This window comes from Podarcis filfolensis (genome assembly GCF_964270895.1).
Source record: "Podarcis filfolensis genome assembly, chromosome: 2".
In the NCBI taxonomy this organism is placed as follows: domain Eukaryota; kingdom Metazoa; phylum Chordata; class Lepidosauria; order Squamata; family Lacertidae; genus Podarcis; species Podarcis filfolensis.
In genome coordinates this window covers 88,996,718-89,019,551 of record NC_139605.1, presented here as the reverse complement: position 1 = coordinate 89,019,551, position 22,834 = coordinate 88,996,718, and the positions used below count along the sequence as shown (strand labels likewise).

General features: G+C 43.6%; 2 protein-coding genes and 1 long non-coding RNA gene across 10 annotated transcripts in view; 1 reads left to right on the top strand and 2 right to left on the bottom strand.

Annotated features, from left to right (window-relative positions):
* Positions 1-7,699, bottom strand: part of QRICH2 (glutamine rich 2) — a 41,521-nt gene extending 33,822 nt beyond the window's left edge. The window contains exons 1-5 of one of the 3 annotated variants that reach the window (XM_083597855.1): positions 6,756-7,188; positions 6,343-6,701; positions 1,744-1,848; positions 956-1,027; positions 192-305 (exon numbers count right to left, since the gene is read on the bottom strand). In XM_083597855.1, coding sequence (XP_083453981.1) covers positions 192-305; positions 956-1,027; positions 1,744-1,848; positions 6,343-6,701; positions 6,756-7,092 — 987 coding nt within the window. In that variant the 5' untranslated portion in view covers positions 7,093-7,188. Of the gene's footprint in view, positions 1-191; positions 306-955; positions 1,028-1,743; positions 1,849-6,342 lie in introns of all 3 variants that reach the window. The other 2 variants (XM_083597854.1, XM_083597856.1) reach the window with 2 other exon arrangements.
* A 37-nt stretch (positions 7,700-7,736) lies between these two features.
* Positions 7,737-22,119, top strand: LOC310755346. Of its 2 annotated transcripts, XR_014544313.1 has the most exons (6): positions 7,737-7,878; positions 8,104-8,261; positions 13,396-13,705; positions 14,794-14,887; positions 16,843-16,960; positions 22,032-22,119. It is a non-coding gene; the product is annotated as an uncharacterized lncRNA (long non-coding RNA). The 2 variants fall into 2 exon arrangements; XR_014544314.1 differs by lacking the exons at positions 14,794-14,887; positions 16,843-16,960; positions 22,032-22,119 and having other exon boundaries at positions 7,743-7,878; positions 13,396-13,832.
* The window catches only part of PRPSAP1 (phosphoribosyl pyrophosphate synthetase associated protein 1), a 19,737-nt gene continuing 15,208 nt past the window's right edge, over positions 18,306-22,834 (bottom strand). For all 5 annotated transcript variants that reach the window (XM_083597942.1, XM_083597943.1, XM_083597944.1 and 2 more), the window contains one exon: positions 18,306-22,220. In XM_083597942.1, coding sequence (XP_083454068.1) covers positions 22,062-22,220 — 159 coding nt within the window. In that variant the 3' untranslated portion in view covers positions 18,306-22,061. The remainder of the gene's footprint in view (positions 22,221-22,834) is intronic.

Sequence of the window (22,834 nt, the reverse complement as noted above, 5' to 3'; positions counted from 1 at the left end):
TGGTGCACAGACTGTACGTAGAAAACTCTTTTTGTACACAATAATATAGGTCTAAGTGATGGGGATAAATAGGATGTGAGATTCAACATATAAAGGGTGCATGCATTGTCTTGGTATTTTTCATGAAGAAAACGTTCATGTGCAAACCTTTTATCCTCCAATCTTCATTTTGCTACACAAATCATACTCACGGGAGATGGGCTCCTCTTCCCTTTCACAAGGACATCCTCTAGAACGTCCCACCGCACCATATTGTTCATCTCCTCTGGGGAAGGAAACTGGCTCAGCCTCTTCTCTAAGTCTTTCTACAGACAAACAAAAACATTAAAGAGGTCACACTTTATTACCCATGAATAGTATGGAAGAGGCCATTGCAGCCACCTTCATTTATTCTTCATTAGGAAGCCTGGCTGTGGAGAGGTATCAGATGACTAGGATACATACCAGCGAAGAGCTAGTGGGTACATCAAACTATGGGACAACCCTTTTTAGAGAAGTGTCAACAGGGCGGGGATGGGAAGGTACTGAATGTTGCAACACACACACACACACACACACATACACACACACACATGGGGATTAGCAGGTGCTGCTTGAACTAACCAGTGAGGGTACATCTTCAAGGCAGCTTCTGATGCTATGAATCTGATACATTAGCACAAAGCTGGGAGTACAGAAAATGAGCAAATCATGTGCCAGCGAGTGGCTGGGTTCCCCTCTATGGACAAATTGAACACTGTATGCTAGTCTGACACTGCAGATGTGCTGGAACAGGCAGGGTGGGGAAGTAGGCTTGGGACCAGTGTGGACGGAATTTGCCAATGCCTATTGACCATGGCAATCTGATAGGTCACTGAATTTACATCTGGTCCTCTGCAAAACTAGCACACAGCAGGGAGAGGTTGCTATCTGCATGGAGACAGGTGTTCTGTAGAGGAGCTGTGTGGGAACATACCACTTCATTATCCAGACTTATCTGATCACTTAAGCAAGTCTTCAGTCGATCGTCAAATGCATGGGGGTCCAACTGCGAAAGGAAGGAAAAGATAATTTAGGATTTCCCCAGGCTGCTCAGGAATAATGTATGAGTGCAAACATGTTCTAATATTGTAAAAGGAGCACTGCAAAAGTGAGCTTGTTTTCCCCACACTTTTAGAATGCAAGAGGTGAGCACCTGGGGAAAAGCCTTGTAGGGAAAATAAAACTCAAGCACCTTTATGCACGCCCAGTTCACAGCAAATGCATAGCGCAGCGGGCCATTTTTCCTCCCAACAAGCCTTTGGGGACAGGAGCAAACATCACGTTTCCAAGAGAACAAAGAAACAAAAGCATAGCCCAGAAACCTGAATTGCTCTCATGGGATAGCCTCTGGGGATGTATCTGGGTATTCAATATTGCTCAAAAATACACAGTATTAAGCATAGCATCCCAGTGCCTGCTATGAATATGCCAGGTTGAGTTTTGGATTGCCAAGGCTGAGAACGGCTTCTTCCAACACTTCCAGACCTATGGCTAGGCCTGGGGCAAATAATACACAATGACAATCAGCCCATTTCTTTAACAGTAGGTCTCCTCAATCATATATAAAAATGGGAGCGAAGTTCCACTTTGACAAACACATTGAACATGTGGGTCAGACTGCTGAACCTCTCAGTGTTGCTTTCCTCCTGAACTCAGAGGGGTTAGGTGGACCCAACAGGAAAAGTGGTTAAATAGAAGGAAATAAGGCATGGACTAGTTTACCAATGCTAAGTGATCCTTGATTTTTTGTACTTCATCCTCTAAATTGGCTGTGGCTGCCTTCATTTTGCCAGCCTCATCTATTACATCCTGCAACAAAGATATGGCCTAGAATACAAAGAGAGATACAATATCAGTGAAAGGAATGAATGCATGGACTCCTCTAAATATCAGCCTAAATATAATTTCCAACTGACAAGAAGCTACCATGTGTTTCCTAATGTCTCTGACTGCCAAAGACAGAAGACATGCTGTAGGAAACCTCTTTTCAGGTCTTACAGAGCCCATTCCCACTTTACTCTAAGCAGCCTACACTGGAGAGGAGCTGTTTCCCCAGGATAAACTACATCCAAAAGAGGAAAAGAGGGAACAGCATCAATATAGCCCCCCAAAAGCCCACCACCTACTGCAAGGTGGTAGGATAGAACATATTGAGCAAGGGCAAGGGGGACCTCCAACAATTTTTTGATGCCCAATATGTTTTAACCATTCGCTTTTCTGCAGAGGCAACAATATTTTTCTAAACTTCAGTATAAGAAAGTCAACTATCTTCAAGCAGGTACAAACTCTTTATCTTGAAATTCAGTTATTATTGCCTTTGAAAGAGTGCTGATGCACAAAAACACCTTAGGCGTCTAAAATAGGGCTGCCATACATCTGGGATTTAAAAGGCGGAATTGACATCCAGGGGGATTTCTGAAAGGCGGCGCTTTGTTCTGGCAAGTCATTAAAAAAAGATTGCTTTTCTTTGGCGTTTTTGTAGAAAAACAACTTTCAGGGGGACCTGGTTCTTACTTTTTGAAATATGGGAACCCTATCTGTAACACTTGTCAGATCCTATCCCAGCACCTTCAGATTTGCACACAAACACCCAGACTAGATCTGTACTCCAGGAGTATCATAGGGGATTGGCATTAGACATCTGACTATAGTCTGGAGCCTTCTGGTCCTGACCACTACTGCCCATTCAGCCTTGCTCTTCAAGTGAGTAAAGTAAGGAGAAGGAGCAGTAACTTCCACAAGCTTTCTCTTGTCCCTCTGGGAAGATTAGGTCCAGAGGAAGAGACAAGTGAATGGGCAGTGAGTGGTAAGCAGGAAGTGGCTGCCGTCAGATATCTTGCCCAAGCCCTTCCAAAAATAAAACCTATAACCAGGACAGCTTTCCAGCAGCACTGCTACACTTCCCCTAAACAGCTTATTAGCCTCATAGGGATGATGTGGTGGTTGCGGAATAAAGATACTGGTTTTCTTCAACCCTGCTTCCTCCCTAAATAGTTTACCTGCCTCAAGTTGTATGTGCCTCTTGATTCTGGTGTTATGAAGAGTCACATTTAGCTATTCCCTATGTACTTCCATGTACTTAAAGTCATGCATAAGGAAAACAGCATAGCTTTCAGTTGCACCACAGGAGATGCATTAGAAAGTTGGTTTGCAGCCAGAAGAAAACCGAACAGAGCAGTCTTAAGATTCCAGTAGGATTATGTGGATGGGGGGTGTTTGTGGAAATAGTCAGCTAGCTTGCTCACAAGGACATGAACAGAATAAAGGCAACATTCTCAAAGTAAGTTTCTAGTTCTCCTGTTCGGCTACAGAAACAAACCAACCATAAAATGTGCTTGCAATATGTGCTGTCATTAATGTCCCTCAAGTTTATTCACACACATGTCCACATTGAGGTGCTTTTATGTCTTGACTAATCTGTTAAGGCCTAGGCAATGAATCATCTACTAAGGGAAATAATCAAGTCTCTGTCTTGCTTTGTTGTGGAAGCCTCCCCAAATAGGAAACCAGGAAATAGTAGTTCAAATTCAGTAAATGATTACATTTCCTACCACCCTCTTCAATGCACTAGACACCAGGAGGTTAGTTGAAAATCAGAACAGCAGCTATCTCACTAAGAATTCAAGTATAGACTTGTCCCAGGCCTTTGCCAGATGCGACTGGACATAACAATTTGCTGCTCATTAACTCATAGGCAGTTTCACACAGAGCTTGCCCTGTCATCACTATCCACTCTGAATCTGGAGTACTTATGAGCTATAGCTCCCCTCACAGACTAGTAGGGGTATGTTGTCTGGGGGGACTCTATACTGCAAAATGATTCTGTTCCTCTTATCTAATGAAACATAGAAATCTGATAAATATTATATACACTGATTAATTCAATTTAATATACCACTTTTCAGTTGACTCTCACAAAGCAGTTTACGTTAAAATCTTAAAACAAGAGGCAGCAATTAAATCTATAGAATAAGCCAGCCAAGATAATCTACAAGAGGGATATTTTTTGAAAGCTACATCTCCCCTTCCCACAGGTAAAGAGGTTCTTTGAGTAGCCCTGGGGTGGCGATTAAGGGAGCGAGAGGTCACCTCAACTCCACTACTAGGAACCAGGTTGTAGGCAGCTCTCCAGGCCAGTTTGTCTTTAGTCTCTCCTCCCTTCAGGGCAAGATGGTCCTCAGAAGGCCCCATAGTGGAGGATAGTAGAGATGGAAACCACCTCACTCACTCTCAAATGTCTGTATGTGAGTGTATGTCCGTGTCCAGAAGGACTGGAATTCAGTCCCAGATGGCGAAAATGGAAAGTGGAGCCTTCAGGGCTCCCAGCGGGGACTGGAGCTCAAAACACACACACACACACACACACACACACACACACACACACGCACCACGTCTCCTACCAAAACTGCATTCATATTAATTTGTTATCAACACTCTACAAATGATAAGCAGACCTAACTAACTGGAAGGCTGCCTGATTTAAGACATCCTGGTGTGCATCAAGAGATGGCTAGAACTAACAGGCCAAAGCCAGGCCAAGACATTTTGTTGCCTGAGGTGAGGGAGAAGATGGTGCTCCCCTTTTCCACATACAAAAGGCTATTCAACTGGCGGCTGAAACTTACTCCAGTGCTGGTTGACAGAGACAGCAGCAGCATCCTGAGAGCAGCAGGTTAGCTTAGGGGGCACAGGGCAGACTGCATGGCAGGACTGGGGGGTGTCGTTACTGCCCCCAACAGCTCCCTCACTCTGCCACAGAGGTGGAGAAGCTCAGGCTCAGGGACCAAATATGGCCTTCTAGAATTCACTGTCTGGTCCTCAGGACTCTCTCCATGCCACACCCTTTCTCCCTAGGCCCCAACCCTCCCTGCCCCTGCTGTGCTCCTTCCTTGACTGTTTTTGCCTTGCTGGTCTGTGTCCTTGAACTCTGATAATGCCTCTTGCTTGCCTGGATAGAGAGGATAGAGAAGAGTGTGGGAGCATGTGTAGAAACTAGTCTACTGTACAAAGATAAGATTTACATGAATTGCTCCACCAACATTTTGTTCTGGACTGGTCCCACCCACTAGTGACATGTGGCTCCTGGAAGACTGCCCAGATAGGAATGTGGCCCTCAGGCTGAAAAATATTCCATGTCTCTGCTCTATTTAATGTTATTCCTATGCACGGAATACAGGGAACAGACTCCTGCCCACCCAGCTGGGGTCTCAGCACAAGCCAGAATAAGCCAGCTTCTAAATAGCAAGAGATGAGTCTCTACATGTCCAGCTCACTGGAGCATCTAGAACTAATGGAAACTTAAGGAATGCAAGATATTTCAACTGCTGCTGCAGTTGCCTGTTGCAAAGCTTAGCTCTGCTGGGAGCCAATCTTGGCATAGCATACCTCACAGTTCACAAACTGAGCTGCCTTTGGTTCACCAATTCTAATGCAGGGGAAAATGTTCAGGGCAGAGGGTGGGGGCACACAGTGTTACTGGCATCCATCCAGTTTACCAATTTAGCCAGTCCCAGTGCTCCTTTGACAGGTAAATCAATGCCTGTCTGGTGTAACTTAGCAAATCCTCTGGATTTCTCAGAACTTTAGCAAAACAGTGTTTTCTCTGTTGCCAATGACTTTACGAAGCACTACAAGTAACGAAAGCTTTGGCATGCACTGTTTTTGAAATGTATGAACCAACATTTGACTAATCAGTTGCTTGAAAGAGTATTCAAACTCTTAAGTCAAAAACGTAAAACAGGAATTAATACTAATTCTGGAAATTTGGAGAAGGTGAAGCTTGTATGGACAAGGTACCTAGATGTAAATACCAAGTGCATATTTGATGCATTTTCTTAAGGGTTAAGAAATGATTCCATGGGGAAACATTTATTTATGCTTCTGTTCATTATTCCAGGATGCATCACCTCCAAGGAGGAATACGTGTGAAGCCTCAGGTACTGCCGAGATCTGCACAACAGATCTAGAATCACGGTGCAGCAGATTATGGTGTTTGCCAACACAACATAACAATGCATAATAGTTCTCTTTGTCTCTTCACTCCAATACAAGTTGACAGTTAAACATCTTTGGGGCGGGGTGGAACTTTCAGAAAGGAATGATTGACAGTTTGCTGTACTGTATCCCTGCAGCGAGCTAGGCCTTTAAAGGAAAAAAACCAAACCAAAACAGTCCGCATGCCCTTCATGCCTCCTTCAAAAACTAGTCTAAATATTGTCCGCAATCGCTATAAAGGGCACTCTTAACTCAATTCCGATGTAACCTTTGCATGCCCCTAAAATTTCAACAATCTGGGTGTTGTTTTTTTAATCATTCACATACCTTGTTGATGCCCTCTTCGTTGGCTTCAACTTTCTTCTGCAACTGCATCGCTTGCCATAGATCGGCCACAGAGCCACTCCTGGCTTTATCCATCAAGTCGGTACCAGAAGGCAGCTTCTCTAGGCCAGACATTTGCTGTTCAAACCCTTTGACCCGCTTTCCCAACCCCTGCACTTTCCCCTGGACTCCCTGCACTTGATCTTGCATTCCTTGGACCTGATCTTCCACCCCTTGCACCTGATCTGCCATCCCTTGGAGGTTAGCCTGCAGCGCGAACATTTTCTTTTCCAAGTCATCAAGGCGAGATTCTATGTCTTTGTCTGAAACCCCCTTTTCCTTCCTGGGCCTGCCTTCTTTGCCTTCTTTGCCCTCCAGGCCTTCTTTGCCTTCCTTGCCCTCCAGGCCTTCTTTGCCTTCTTTGCCTTCCTTGCCCTCCAAGCCTTCCTTGCCCTCCTTGCCTGCCCTGCCTGCCTTGCCTTCCCGGCCCTCCTTGCCTGCCCTGCCATCCTTGCCCTTCAGTAACTCTTCATCGGACAGTATCTCCCCAACCCCCGTCTCAATAGCCTCCAGCATGTCTGGCTTGGGTGGTGGGCCCCGATCCACCTTGACCTCCGTCATGGCATCCTGGATTTTGAGGTACCTGAGGATGGCATGGAGGAGGGTGTGGAGGGCATTGAAATTGACATGGCCAACCTCTGGAGTCCCTATGGAGATGTCCGCCAACTCGTACAAGGTGACTTTCAGAGACATGTCTGCACCCCTTTCGACCCACCCTTCGCTTTGCGACAACTGCCAGCTGCCTTATTTAAGAAAAATAAAATAAAATCTTCTTTTAAGAAATAAAAAAAAAAACACCTCCTAATCTTTTATTAACCCCTATGAAAATATAACGCTGGGATGGGAAGGCAGTTCAATAAATAAAATTTCATCCCTTTTTTTAACAAGGAATATCTGTCTGGAGTATATATATATATATTTAAGCCCAATTTATTGTAAGCCCATTCCTAAAAGTGAGCAGGCTGGCGCCATAAAGGGATGAGCAGCAGCGCCTCTATCTCGCTTTATCTTTTTGCTCTATTTGCCTATCCTTCTCCCCGCCCCGCCCCCCTCAAAACGACCACCCCTATTTAAAGGGCTTTTTCAAAGCTCCCCTCAGCCTAAGCGGCACCCGCCCCCAGCGCAGCTCGCAGCTCGGGCGAGCGACGGACTGACGAGCAGCTGCCCGCCGAAGCTCGGAAGAGAAGCCGCCTCCGCCGCGGACAATCCGGCCCCGTTCGAATCCTTGCGTTCCATTGGTTGCCTCACAAACCTTCTCGTTCCGGGATTGGCTTCGAGAACTGCTCATGTGCTTTTGTTTACCTCGCCGGCTGCCGGCTGATTGCGAGCCGGCGTTTGTGGTTGCTACGCGACGGGGGTGACCGCCCTCCGCCGTTCCGGGACTCGCGGCGCCGCGCGAATTATGACTCCGCGCGCTCCCCCAGCCCCCCGCCCTTGCTAAGCAGAGAGGAATGGGCGGGAGCCGAAGGAATCGGGGAGGTTTGTTAGCCAGTTTAATATATTTCCAGTTTAATTAAGCTATTTCTTTTCCAAGAGTTTCCGAGCAAAAAGTATAAAGTATAAAATAAAACTTAGACGCTACACACACACACACACACACACACACACACACACACACACACAGAAAGGGGGGGGGCTGTCCCCCTATATCTGTTGGTGGCATTCGTAGATCTGTTTACATTAAACATTTAAATTGCCCTGTAGGTTTTCCAGAAAAAAAGGGAAAAGTGCTGAAATATTGCGCAGAACCACGTGATTTAGCCCTAAGTTCATCTGGTCCAACCGTTTGCCAGAAGCAAGACTCCTGCAAAAACTCTCCTTGCAACCAAAGGCCTCGGATGGTGGAAAGCGACCTGTCTCAGGTAATGCTTAGTTTGTACCAGCCTTGTTTTCAGTGTTCAAGATACTGGGAACAGATGAACTGTGGACAGCGGCAAGTGGGGGAAATTGCTCAGTGGTGAGAAAAACAGGCTCTGCGTATCATAGAATCGTAGAGTTGGAAGGGATCTCAAGGTTCATCTGGCCAAACTCCATACACTCTATTTAATGGTTAGTTTTGCATTGATTTGTGAAATCTAAATATTATTATTATTTATTAAATTTATATAGTCATTTCTATTTTTATATATCTATAGATACAGATATAAAAACCTATGCACATTTCTTGCAGATTTATGTCCAATGGGCTTCTGGCCCAGGTCTTTAAGCATGTTTCCTCCAACAATGGGCAACTACAAAGTTCCCATGCGACAGTGAGTAAAGCAGACGGGGACTTTGTGGCCTCCTAAGTGCGGTTGGACTCCCATCAGTGCCAAGTGAGCACAGGAAGAGAGTTGCAGTCCAGCATCATCTGGAGGACCACATGGTCCTCATCCCTGGAGCCCTGATCTCTCTCTTACTCTCTCCCAAATCTCAAAGCAAACATTCACCTACACAGTGACTTCTGACAAGCAGCAGCTGTCTGTCACATCTCAACTGAAATATCCCAATGCTTTGCCTCTCTCGCAATTGGAAGGTTCTTCTTAACATCTCACTTCCGCTGTTTAATTGCAATTTGAGCTCCTTTGCTCCTGTCTTCTCCACAGTAGCACAAAAGAGCAACTGGTCCTTGCTTTCTCATAACTGAGATGGAGTGAAAAAAGGGGCAAAAGTGAAACAGATGTAGGGCCGGGATGGGGAACTCCGGCTCTCATTAGTCCCAGGCAGCTTGGCTGAGGGCCAGAAATGATGAATTTCTATATTCTTAATAGTGTTAGCAATTTCCCTATCAATAGAGCCAAAATTTCTGTGGCAGACACTTGGTAGTAAACCCCCACAGAACAGATTTGGAGGTATCTCTGAGTGAAATGCATAGGATCAGTCTACTCATGTCAGCTATTCTAGAACAAGGTGAATTGAATTTGCAGGACCTAATCATGTTCTCACGGTATGTTGACTAGTGAACAAATACCTTCATACAGTAGTTTTTGACTACTATGGTTGTATTTGTAACTATGCTATTTTTTTCCATGTTGTAAGCCAACTTGAGCATGGTTTTAGCTATGGAAAGGCGGAATACAAATAAAATGATGTATGTACGTAACATCAGCTCAGAACAGCTCTCTGTGTGTACTGAAAGGTCAATTTCTCCATTTATGGAGTGCAGTCTATATTACCATGAGGACTAGCACCTTGAATCTGGAAAAAAAATAGCAGATTCTTTGCAGAGTCTCTTATCTATGATTAGATGCCCTGATCATGTGATGAGAGCTGGTGGCTGTGCTCAGTTCCTCTCATCCAAGCCAATTGTATTTACAGATGAGAAAAATGCCCTTAAGGACCTACTGTAGAGCAGGGGTAGCCAACACATTAGTGACCACAGCTCCAGTTCTAGCTTTGGACCTGAAGGCTGGGGCTGATGGGCACCGCTAAACATCTGAAGGGCACATTGGCTACCCCTGCTTTACAGTCTGCACAGCAAATGCACATTAAGGGCAGCAGTTCCCACAGGTCTTAAGCATATGAAATTAATGCTCAACATTTGATTCATAAGTGTAAGGAATCCTGACTGAATTCTAATACAGATCACTACGGAGTTACTGTTTTAAGGTTATGCATGGGGTTGTTTATTTTTATTGCTGTTTTAATTGTGTCTTTACAAATTGCAACCCATCCTAAGACCGGCTGTTGAAGGGCAACTAAGAAATATGTAGCAGCAACAGCAACAAGGACAGCTTCCCTAAAACCATGATCAAGAATATATCTTTGCAGTATTTTCTGCTTCTCCTAAGTCTTGGGCTAGATAGCGGTGTTCTACTTCTGGCCTGACTGCATTGCAGTAGAGGTGAAATGATATTCTATATATAGTTTGTAATATACCCAGGGACCACTTTTAAAGGTGCACTGCACAGATGGGCACTGTAATGCCCTCAGATCTGAGATGCAAACAGAACAGGAAACATATGGTTAAAGGAGTGTATGTCCATGTTGGTTATGTGTGTGTGAGAGAGAGAAAGAGAGAGAGAGGGAGGGAGGGAGGGAGGGAGGTGGTCTGGATAGTGCCCAAGTGCCCTTCTCTAAACAAAGTAGGAAATTTCAAGACCCACTTATTGTGCAATGAAATCAGGGGAGCCTTACATTAGGTATGGTAGGATGCTGCATATATTTTTTTTGTATATGTGAGTGAAGCTAGACAAAAAAATCAGGATTCATTTTGGTCCATATGTGAACCCCAGTAGGTAAAACTGAATCCAGGACAAGAATCACAGACTCATGACTGTAAATGAAACAAATTAACTGGTTTGTTGATATGCAATGCTCAGAACAAGAATAGCAGTAAATGTTTTAAGTCCAAATAACTGCACAAATACCGTCTTTTTCGCTCTATAACACGCACCCGACCATAGCACGCACATAGTTTTTAGAGGAGGAAAACAAGAAAAAAAAATATTCTAAACGAAACAGTGGATGTATGATTTTTGTGGTTCATTCTGTGGCCACAGACATGTGATCTGACGGTGAGTTTGGGGTAGCCCAATGCAAAAATCCTGAGGATCCATGTGGATCCATGCTTTGTAACCACGTTTTTGCACCACTGCGGCCCCAGGCAACAGTGGGTGCGTGATTTTTTTGGTGCAAGCTGTAGCCATGGACATGCTATGTGATCTGCTGGTGAATTTGGGGTGACCCGTGTAAGCGGCTCCTCTCCTCTCCCGCTTTGCTCCTTAAAAGCAAGCAGGCTCTCTGTCCTTCTCTCCTCCCCACTCAGCGGCTCTTCTCCCGCTTTGCTGTTTCAAAGCGAGCCACGGAGGAGGGAAGAAGGGGAACCATGGATCCTCTGCTCACAACTGCAGCAGATCCCCCCGCCATCCGTAGGCATTCGCTCCATAACACGCACAGACATTTCCCCTTACTTTCTAGGAGGAAAAAAGTGAGTGTTATGGTGCAAAAAATACGGTACATAGTTCCTTGAGCTATACAAGCTGTTCCGTGTAATTGACAAGCCAATGCAACTACTTATACGATCATTTAAACAATAATTTATCATCAAACCCTCGTCTGCATCTCCCTGCCTAAACCTCCTCCAGTCCATCTAGTTTATGGGCCACAGCTCAGTGGTGTTTTACATGCAGAAGGTCCCAGGTTCAATCCCCAGTGTCTCTGGGTAGATCTGGGAATGTTCCCTGCCTGAAACCCTAGAGAACCACTGCAGTATAAGGCAGCATCTTACGTTTACAAGCTGTTCTTGGCATTTTCACGTGGAATTCATAGCTATCGATTCATTCTAGTGCATCCCCAGTTTCCCATAGGCTGGGAATAGTGAAAGAACGAAGCAGAGAGGGGGTGGGTGGGGAAACAATAGGCAGCCTAGCAAGAACAGCAGCAGAATCCTATACATGTCTACTCTGATCTAAGTCCCACAGAGTTCAATAAGATTTCTCTACCCTTCTGACATGCACTGGCTTCAACTGCAAGCAAATGTTGACATTCCACGAAGCAACTACCAAGCTGCATGAGTCTCTGGCCATACCGACCCTTAAATATACAACCAATAATAAGACAGATGTGTGCAAGCCTCCTGCAGGTGGCAGCATATTACATGAAACAGGATGTAGGCAGCTATTGACAAAGCCTCCTATGAGTGTCCACCGAGAAAGTATTCCGTTTACACACTGCACACTTTCTGTGTTGTGAATGTGACCCATATCACAGTGTTCAAGTATGCCTATATCACCCAGATCAGATAAGCACCAGAAAGCAGTGTATACAACTCTTTTGCTTTTCTTTTGACCACAAGCAAATCTGGTCTAACTAAAGAATCACAATCACTGCTGCTGCTTAAATTTGAATTTTGTCCAGAAACATCCTTCACATTTCCCCCTCATATTTTATTCTATTTTGTTAAAAAGAATATTTATGACCCACCCTTCATCTCAATGCATCCCAAGGGTGATTTAACTCCTTGATAGGTTATATCTCACCCTTGCGCCCTCCGCCTATGAGAGAGGTTGTCTTCGCATTTCAGCTGTTCAATATCCACTCCCCAACTGTGGCAGTCTTGATGCCTTACACAAAAGGGGCAATGCAAAAAAAGGCTACAAAGGTGGAAGGTACCGGCTTATCAGATGTCCTGTGATCAACATACCAGGCACAGGGAAGTGAGGCTATTAAGTGTTGAGTAAGCACAGCTAATTGGAACCAGTATGTTCAGAGGCATTGCCACTTGCCTTTGGTGACCAGATGCTGGGGACAAACAAGGAGGTGACTATTCCCAGCATGGCTTGCTCTGCTCATAAGCTTCTAGAGGCACCTGGTTGGCTGCAAGTCGGAACACTAGACTAGATGCACCTTGGCCTCATTCAGAAAAGCAATTCTTGCAGTTTTCATTTTAGTGCATAAATACTCACACTAGAGAGGGACATGGGTGGCGCTGTGGGTTAAACCACAGAGCCTAGGACTTGCCGATCAGAAGGTCGGTGGTTCGAATCCCCGTGACGGGGTGAGCTCCCGTTGCTCGGTCCCTGCTCCTGCCAACCTAGCAGTTCAAAAGCACGTCAAAGCGCAAGTAGATAAATAGGTACCGCTCCGGCGGGAAGGTAAATGGCATTTCCGTGCGCTGCTCTGGTTCGCCAGAAGCGGCTTAGTCATGCTGGCCACATGACCCGGAAGCTGTATGCCAGCTCCCTCGGCCAATAAAGCGAGATGAGCGCCACAACCCCAGAGTCAGTCACAACTGGATCTAATGGTCAGGGGTCCCCTTTACCTTTACCTTACTCACACTAGAAACTCTTAAGAGATATAGCTGTAGATTTAAAATCATGTGTTTATAAGCTTCCTCAAGTGCTTACTTGGACGCAGACAATTCTTGGCATATACTTGGAAGAAGCACAACTGTCGACTTATTTACTGTTGTGAGTGGAGCCACCTGATAACAGCTCCAAAGCCGTGGGTTACAGTACAGCATCCTTTGTTTAATTCACCCTCTGAATCCTTTTTTTGTTCCTTCACTCTTCTCAGGAAAGCGGGTGGTCAGCTTCGCTTACTAGAGATTTCTGCTCACTAATGATGTATATATAACAAGTCAGAGGGCCGCAGCTGATGTGTGTGCACTGTTTATACATAATCTGCAATTGACTCCTCATAATTGCTGGCACAACTTAATTGCTGTTTCCAGTTTAGAGATAAGTACCAGCAGCTCTTGGGATATTTTGAAGACAACAGCTGGAAAGGGAATCGGTGACCATTTTCTCTGATCTCATTGTTATAACAAGCCTTCATTCATAACTCCAATCACAGTTTGCCCCATTGGTTGTATAAACAATTCCAGGTACGTAGGGGGAGAAATGTCACATTATCTTTCAGTTGCTGGCACTCAAAAGGGCTATTAAGCCCTGGCATTGCTAAATCCAAATACCAAGTTATTAAACAAGGACCTTCAAATTACAAGAATTAAAGACTCTCTGGAATGATACTTTGATTTGCTTTTCGTTTTAACAGAATGATTCACCCACTGCATCCTTCACAAGGTCCTTAGCTAGGAGCATCAATTCTATCATAAGCATGGATCTGAAACTCTGCAACAGATTTTCCGCCTGTAAAATAGTGGATCATGTGGAATTCTCCATGTCTTGTTGAAGTTGATGTAGAAGCCTAGCTCAGTTATGTTGTATCACTACAAAATGCAGGAATCCCTTCTAAACCTTATACTGTATTTATATTCTATAAAACCTCAGGCAGATCTTCATTTCAGGAGCAAAATTTAAACCTCACGAGTCCTGCTGATCATATGATATATTCAAACACCTCACTTCCCAGGAGAAATTTATGCAGGGAAATGTGTAAGATTACACCTAAAAGGTGTAATCTTGCATGTGATAATTCTTTTGAGGAAGGATACTCACTTAACCCCCTTTAAGCCTTCTGTTATGGGAAATTATTCCCAGGGCATGTTTAGCATTTTATTGGCACTGTTCATACACTGAAAAGGAACCTTGGTTCCTTAAGGCTCATCTGATTTCCTTTTGAGCACACTTTAAAGTTCTGTGTCTGAGTGTTGTGGGGTTTTGTTTTGTTTTGTTTTTGGTCCCAGCGCTTTTCTCAGGGAAACCCATGTTTTATTGCTGAATCTGAGCAAATCTGTAAAGAATCCAATTGCCATTTTCTCCAATTCAGCAGTAAAACACGGATTTCCCTGGGGAAAGTGCTTTGGCAAAATAACAACACTTGGACACAGAGCTTTAAAGCCCTGTCCTGTGTCTAGAAACACAGCACAAAAGGCAGTCTGGATGAGCCCTTTGTGTGGAAGAGCTTTCCAGGTTATCATAAAAATACATGCAAGTGGAAGGCTGTGTCCTGTGAGATACCCAAAGGCAAGGGCGTGTACATAGATTTTTCTCTCTGTGCACCTCCCTCTAGGGTTTGCGTGCAGTTTTGCTCATGACAAAGCAAAAATTATTAAAAATCAATTGTGGGCTCCCAAACAGAAAGGAAAACTGAAAAGAAAAACAAGGTGCAACGGCTAATGGCGGATTCCCTCCGAGCTCCAGAGGGAATCGGCTCTTCAGGAGCGGGGTCTTGCCGCTGCGGTGACGCGGGGACCCTTAGAAATCACAGGCGCGGAAGCCTGTGAACTTGGTGACTCGGCGGGCACCATTTGCGCCCCCCCGACCTGTGAAGAAGCCTTTTTAAAGGCTTTGGAACGGGGGACGGGGTGAGTGGCGCGGTGCTGAGAGTCGACTGCTTCTCCTGGGGAGTGAAGCCGCGAGCCATGGTCGGAGGGCGCTGACTTTTTCCTGTGAACAATCGGACCCTAAAAGTAACAACCCGTGAGTAGTACGGAAATTGGACTTTTTAAGGAAATTTTCTTTGGAATTTGGCACGATCGGGGAAGGCGCAAACAGGAAGTCCGCCTCCCCGCCTTGTAAAAGATCTAAAGCAAGGACTAGTTAACTAAGGTCGAGAGAATTGTCTTTTCGATAAAAGATATTAATTTCACGATTTGGCGATACAAGTATAAGTAATTGTGCTGGAGGATAAGAGTTAATTTTGAGAGTTGAAGTTCCACCCCCCCCCCCCCGGACCCGGGAGCGATTCGCGAGAGAGCCTGCTGAGGAGATATAGAGAAGTTTGACAGCTGTCAAAATTAGCTGTCAAAAAGGAAAAAGAGAACTTTGTTTCTGCTGTCTCTGCTGGATACAGTTGCTGCAACTTGGTCATATTTTGTTGAAAATAAGTAAGAACTGATACAAATTAACCTGACTTTTGGATTTTAACTGGAAAGAATACTAAGTTACCAAATCCCTCTAGAGGGGGATTTGGGACACTACAAGAATGGCTGGAAGAGGGAAAATTCAGGCTGGGCTGGACAGAGTATTTGTTCTCCTGGGAAAGTTACAAGGCCAAATTGAGGTTTTGTCTACAAATGTAACAACCTTGAGCTTAAAAGTAAATAACATTACGGAACTCGATAAGGACTTGACTCAGGAAGTCCATGCAGCTGGACAAAAAGAGAACTTTGAGAATTCTGAAAGTGTGGAGAAAGAGATATATGTTGTTTCTGAGGAGAAGGAAGGAGGAGCTGTAATTTTGCAAACGACAAAGGAGAGCCAGAGGCCTGATATCATGCTCAAAAAGGGAAACAAGAAATCAAACCAAAGGCCTGACAGGATGACTACAAAGGAAAATAAGTACTGGATGATGAAATTCTGGTTTAAATTGGTGACAGAAGAATGGAGAGATCTTTTTGTGTGGAGACCTGAAGACCTATGGATTACAAATCTGATTAAAGTGGAAGCTGGAGTTTTTGTGACAATTGGACTTTTTGACCTTGCTTTCAAGTATGGAGGTCTAGCTGGAAAAAATTTGGACTTTATTGGGACAGAGCTCCTCCGAGATTTGGAGTTTAATATTAAGGACTATCAAAAAAACCGGCAGAGAGGAACTGAGAGAGAATTAAGAGCCTCGGACGTGAGATCTCCAGGCTGATAGAAGATTAAGACTTGATATTTGTTGGGGATCGAAACCGGGAAAGGGGGTGGTGGGGTTTGAGGATCCAAAGGGTGTATAATTATGATCTGTCTTATTATTATTTTTTTGTTTGGTTATTAATATGAAAATGGGGAAATTCGTGGAATGGAATTAGGGTCGACTTTAGGAAAAGGTTTGGGTATTGAGGTACAAATATTGATGTTTATAAGTTAAAGTAAGTTAAAAAAATGAATTAAATATAAAAAGGTTAAAAATTGGGGATAGGAACTTGTTGAACAAACAACTTGAATTGGAATACAAGAAGGGGAGGTGTGGGGAAGTCTGGGAAATATGGTAATGAAAATATGGAACTGTAAATTTCATGTGTTTTTAAATTTTTCTTTTCTTTTTTGCATTTTTTGCTCTTTTTGATTTTGTTTTTTATTGAATTTGAAATATCTTAATAAATATTTCATAAAAAGAAAAAAGAAAAACAAGGTGCAAAGCGCGCCATTGTCAAGAAGTGACAGTCACTGCAAGATTAATTTAAGGTGTTACAGTGGCTGCCTCCTTATGCCAACCCACAAAGCTCCATCATGGTAAGTTCCTTTCTCAGGTTAGTATGGAAGTCAATAAATAAGGTTTAAAATAACAAAGTTCCCATTCCAATGGTTGAAAAGGATCTTTGTTTGGGATTCCTAGCAGCAATCATAGCAGTTGAGAACAGGCTCTAGCAAGCTTGACAAAAAGTAGATGCTTAGATTTTTTCCCCACTTCACCCTGATTTGGAAGACTAAAAACAACTGACTGCATGTGCATGACAGCAGGCTTTTCATACTACCCACTGCACCATCAGTATCTCTGAGAAATGCACAAAGGGTTCATAGATGTTAAACACTACAGGAATATTCTGAATAAATCACCTCTTCTTTGGATACATTATAAAATTTCTGCTCAAGAAGGCAATCTTCACAGCTTGCACAAAGGAATAATACACCTAGAATGTTCAAAACAGAGGCCAGAGATCCTACCATGGTGTACAGGCTAAGGTGTTACTTTTTTGCATATAAGCCCTGATCAAACTGCCTTCTGGTTCAACAAGGAAGAGAGCAGGATCTATTAGGCAGTGCATCAGATCAGGACCAGTTTCAGCCCTGTTTCTCAAAAGCACACCAAGATTCTTTCTGAAGTATCTAGGGTTTTTTGTTTTGTTTTGCATGTCCACAGCAAGTGGCAAAATTCCACTCTTATTTTGACAGCTCTGATTAAGACTCTGCATGGTTGTAAACATAATCAAATTTGAAAAAGATAAAATGCAATGGAAGCATGCTTTTTCTGATCACGCAAGAAGGCTACTAGACATTTGCCCATATCTCAGTTGTATGGTTTGCCTCCTCTGTGAAACTTGGATCATGTTCGGTGTGCAGTTTTGTGACAAGTTGCATGGTGTGGCATGACAGAACTTCTTTTGTCTTAGAATCTCAGAAAGCTGAGGTATAAATTATACTCCCTTCTCCCATAGCTTCAGCTTGAGGCGGGCAGTTTACTTGAGACGGAGGTTGCAACTGTCTGCACTAGTAAGTGGGTTTGTTGCATCACCCTGTCACCCTAATTAAAAAGGAGCATGAAAAAAAGCAAAACAGAGCAAAATGAGAATGAGGGGGATAAATGTTAAAATGTCAAAGCAGTTAAAAAACTGGAAAAAATATTCTAAATATCTGAAAAAGAAGTGATTTCCCATTTAAAACCAAAAGCCAGCTCCCTCCAAAAGCTCTAACTTAAACTAGCAAAAATAACCTCTTCAAGTCTTCCCCAGGAGCTGGAGGTGATGGAACGGGAGAGGTTATGGGCTTTCTTTCTAAAACCTACAAGACTAAAGGGAAAATGCTGCAACAACTGGGATATGTAAGCAAAACCCTCTAGGATTAGTGTGGACAGAAACAAAATTCAAATGCCATGTGTAACACTTTTACATCACTTTAATTCTCATCCACCATCCCTCTTGTTGTAGTCCAGGGTCTTGACATATTGATTGTCTCTGCCAAATTGCTTAGAACATTAAGGACCGATATAGTGTTCAAACAAAGCAGTATGATAATGCACAGATGAACATTTTAACCCTCCAACATGAATATAGGTGGTTTTCATCGTTGTAAAACTGTCAACAGAAATCCATCATGAATATTTGAACCGCTTGAGAGCAACGGAGACCTCACGAAGTTCGGGACTTTACCCACAACTTTACACAATGCTGCTAATACTTTAACTGTTAACATTAGAAGTTTCTCAGACAATTTTGAATCCGAGTTCATAAAAATCACAGCAATGGATTAGAGTAACTTTGCTCTAATGCTCAGGATTCATAGTAAACCTATCCCAAGGTATTGCTTATGTTTAAAGCCATCTGGGAGGGCTTTTAAAAGACAGCATCTCAACAAGATGTGCACACCTAGGTAGCCGTGATGAGACAGAAAGGTAGTTAAGTTGTGTTGTGTGCACTTTTGCATACATAAACGGAGGAAACTTTACTTGCTGAACAGTTAAAAGCCTGTCCTGGACTTGCAGTTTTCTTGTCTGTAATTTAATATGGAATGATATACATTTTAAAATGTGCTTGAGTTGGAGGGAAAATATGTTGGGGAAAGGTGAAGAACAACCCCCCCCAAAGATAAGTGAAGAAGACACTCTGCATGGTACTTTTGAAAGCCTCACCTGTGTTTTTGATAACTCAGGCTATTAAGGGAGAGTTTCAACATTACAAGTTGTTTCCATTTTTATCAGTCTAGAAGATACTGTATGCTTGGGCTCTGTTCTTACAACCTCTAGTGTGAATTAGAATTGCCATTTCACCCATAAGGCACTTAAACCGTGCCTGGGTGTGCCAGAATATCTGCTTGCATGGCTGGTGAAATGTTGCTGTTTTAGCATCCTGTTGCCATGGCTATTGGGACCATTTATTGTTTGGCGTCAGAATGTGGCTGTTGATAATTAGTTAACAAATGGGTTGTTTAGTCCACAGCAGGTTTTTGTTTTCTCATCTTTCAATACAAGTATTTGAATGCACTCTCAAGATCCTATAATCCAGGTGTAGCCAATGGAATGCACTCAATAAGTTGCTGGACACCAACCTCCACCCGTTGCAGCTATTCCAGCAACACCTGAAGGGTATGCTGGCTGCCCCTGTGTATTCTCTATTGTAATGCAGTAAACAAAAAAATACTCCTTGGTAGTAAAGCTTCTGAAAGCAATTGGCTGAGCAGCTATGACACCATGGAGTATTAATTAGTCTTCTAACTGCTGAGTTAATGAAAGCTGACTTATTGAAAGCAAGCCCGATGCTCAGGCCAGGCAAGAGCTTGAGACGTGAAATTTCTGGAACAGAACATAGTATACAGTATCTGTCTTCAGTTTGACTGGGAAAAGGTCCTATGCAAGAGGCTGAGATAAGAAGAGCTGTTGTGAGCCAAGGACCTAAGTGGTTTGGCTGCTACAAAGCGTGCTAAAAGGATGATTCATACATCCTCTTTCTAAGCTTCTGGTGCCTCATGTCCACAGTGGCAGTGAGTATTTGGAATTCTCACACCTCCACTGCTTTAGTCATTACACTGTAGAAGGAGCCTGTGTTGTAATGGTCAGAGCCACTCTCAGTAGGAAGCTGGGGGGCAGTGAGCCAAGACGAAGGTTTACTACAGGTTCAATCGTAGACTGAAGCAAAGAGCTGGTGGAGTTGATAAAGTGGGACTTGGGGAAAACCCCTCACATGGTGATTTGAGTTGTTAAAATAACAAGGTGGCCAGGAGAGGGGGTTTTGGAAGCTGACAAGAACTATGGCCAGAGGTGTAGAGTTTCTTAGACCTTCAATCCCTTTAAGTCCACTCTCAGGAATAAGTATTTCATCAGGTGCAGTTTTTCTCCTGTTACACCATCACACGTGATAAGGAAAAAGCTACCTTGATCTAAATCTTCCTTCAGCTGAACTGTTAAAAAGAAATAGGGTCTGGTCCTAGAAAATGTAAGGGAACAACTGGGCCCAAAGCGGGGAAGCAGGGCTAAATGGATTGGACCAGGCAGAGCCACTGCAGAGCAAAGGACTGGGTCATGTTCCAGGGGCTCCCTCAAAGGGAACTGCCAGATCAGTATGGTGGGCAGTATCAGGCTTGCTTCCCTTTTCTCCATCTCTATGATAGCTAGTAATACTGAGTGGGCTTTTGAGTAGCAGCCACCAGGCAGCCAAGCAGTGACTGTGGCTGGTACCTAGTCCTCTCTCACCCCAGTTGCCCAGTCAGAGTGGAACGACAGCCTTAGGCCTCCAGTAGTTGGCCAATGCAACATTCTTGCTTTTAATCAAACAGTTATCAGAGTAAATACAATTAACACTAGCTGCTTTTGTGAACTGTCTTGAAGGGAGTGTTTTGTTACTTAGCAGACCTTAAAGAGGTTGGTAATTTGTCATGCTATTCATTCTTACTAATGACCAAGCGTTCTATTGCTTAGATCAGGAATGGGGAACTTAGGGCCCTCCAGGTGTTACTGGACTACAGCTTCATCAGCCCCAGCCAGCATGGCTCAATGATCAGGGAGGCTGGGAGTCATTGGACCTCAACAACTGAAAGGTACAAAGAAAAGGTTATGCTAGACAGTTGCAGGAATCTTACAGGTCAAACACTAGCACACTAGGAGAACACAGCACAAGGGGTAGGCAATTTCACTGTTAGCTGGAGGCTGCCATATAATGGGACTGTCTCAAACAGATTTGAATTTCGCATACCTTCTCAGCAAAATGTTTTAAGAAACACTGCACTGTGCAGCAGGCAGAATCACCCTATATGTTAATAGATAGCACTATAGAATTATCTCTTAGGGACGCAACAGATAAAAAACTGTTCTAGATTTACCATTCTGCATCAAGAGTACAGCTGTGTAAAACACACAGGAAGGTATTACATGGATGTTTCTATACTTTCTGGCCAATGTGCTTTAATTTTTGGCCATGAAGGAACACAGAATACCACCAGAAGCAAATCCCATTAGACCGTACTTAATCTTACAAATTTACTCACAAACTGTAGCAAGAGTCTTAAAATGTTATATACTCTTGTTACATGGCCAGCTAGGCAGAACTGGAACCTAGGGCTCTATAGAGGAGGAGAGGTAGCACATTCTAGTTTCTACCATGACTTTGGAACCCCTTAGCATCATGCTATGTTATTGCTGATCAAATTACCTAGACTGCAATAAAATGTACCTATGTGTAGATGGTTTCACAAGAGGAAGCCCTGCTGCACCCATATTAAGAATGGCTCCAAAGGCAGTAAGAGGGCATTGCACATTCCAGCAGTGCTAGAAGAATCACACCTCCTTCCAAACAGCTTGAAGACATGCATGACTAGAGAATTTATGAAGTCAAATCTCTGTAAGCAATTGAATACACAAGATCTGCTGAACAAGAACAGAAGGCCACCACTAGTATCAGTTTTTGAAACAGACTGCAATGCCTATTTGCACCCTGATCTAGCTGGCTCCGAGGACTGTTGGCCAGTGAAATTGAAATACCTGGGCCTCACGGCATCAGTCTCTTGACACCCAGACCCATAATAATGCTTCCCCCACCCAAATAGCGTCAACTTTATGGCACTGCCGATTCATGCATATTTCCTTGCACATTTCTTTTCTCCCTTCTGTTTAAGGAATGAGGATGTGGGAATGATAAAGAGAATCTAATCATCCATGGTAATGTTGCGGAAGAGGTAAGCCATGGATTCCCCATTGTGGATTCGGCGGATGGCTTCAGAGAGGATCAAACTGATATCCACAGTCTTTATCTTGGGACACTGCAGTTTCTGCACTTCATGAGGAACTGTATTGGTGACCACCACCTAGCAGTGCACAGGGAAGTAAAAAGATTAAATTTAGAAATGTGGCTGAAACATAATTCAAAGAATCTAACTTTTAAAAAATAAAATCAAACCAGAAGTTCCTTGATGGGTCACCAAACACACACAGTGTGCATTTGCATTTAAATTCCTTAATGGAAATAGAGGTTGCAGCCAAAGTTTTGAGATTGTGTAAGGTATTTGCATTTGATGCCCCACAATAGTTGGAGGTGTCATTAATATAATTATTGCAAGAACCACAAAGAAAACTATAAAGCTGCAAGAGAAAGGGGCAGCTGGTAGTAAGGAGCACAGGAGAGGCAGCTGAAAGCAACACCTGGCGCCTCTGCTCCTCAGAAGCAGCTGCTGTTGCCTGAACTGCTTGAGATAAACAGATGGGCCAGAGAAAGGAGAGTTGTGAGTCAGCAAGCAAGCTGAAACACTAGTCCTAGTATGATGTGTCAAGTAATAAGCTCAGCAGCACCCACTCACTGAAAAAGCAACAATTCACCTGGATCAAAGGTGGCTGGTGCGTTCAATGCCTGTTTGCCTAAATTTAAAACCTAGAATTTAAGACAAATCTAGCAGTACAGCTGCAGTTTTATTTAAATAGTGCT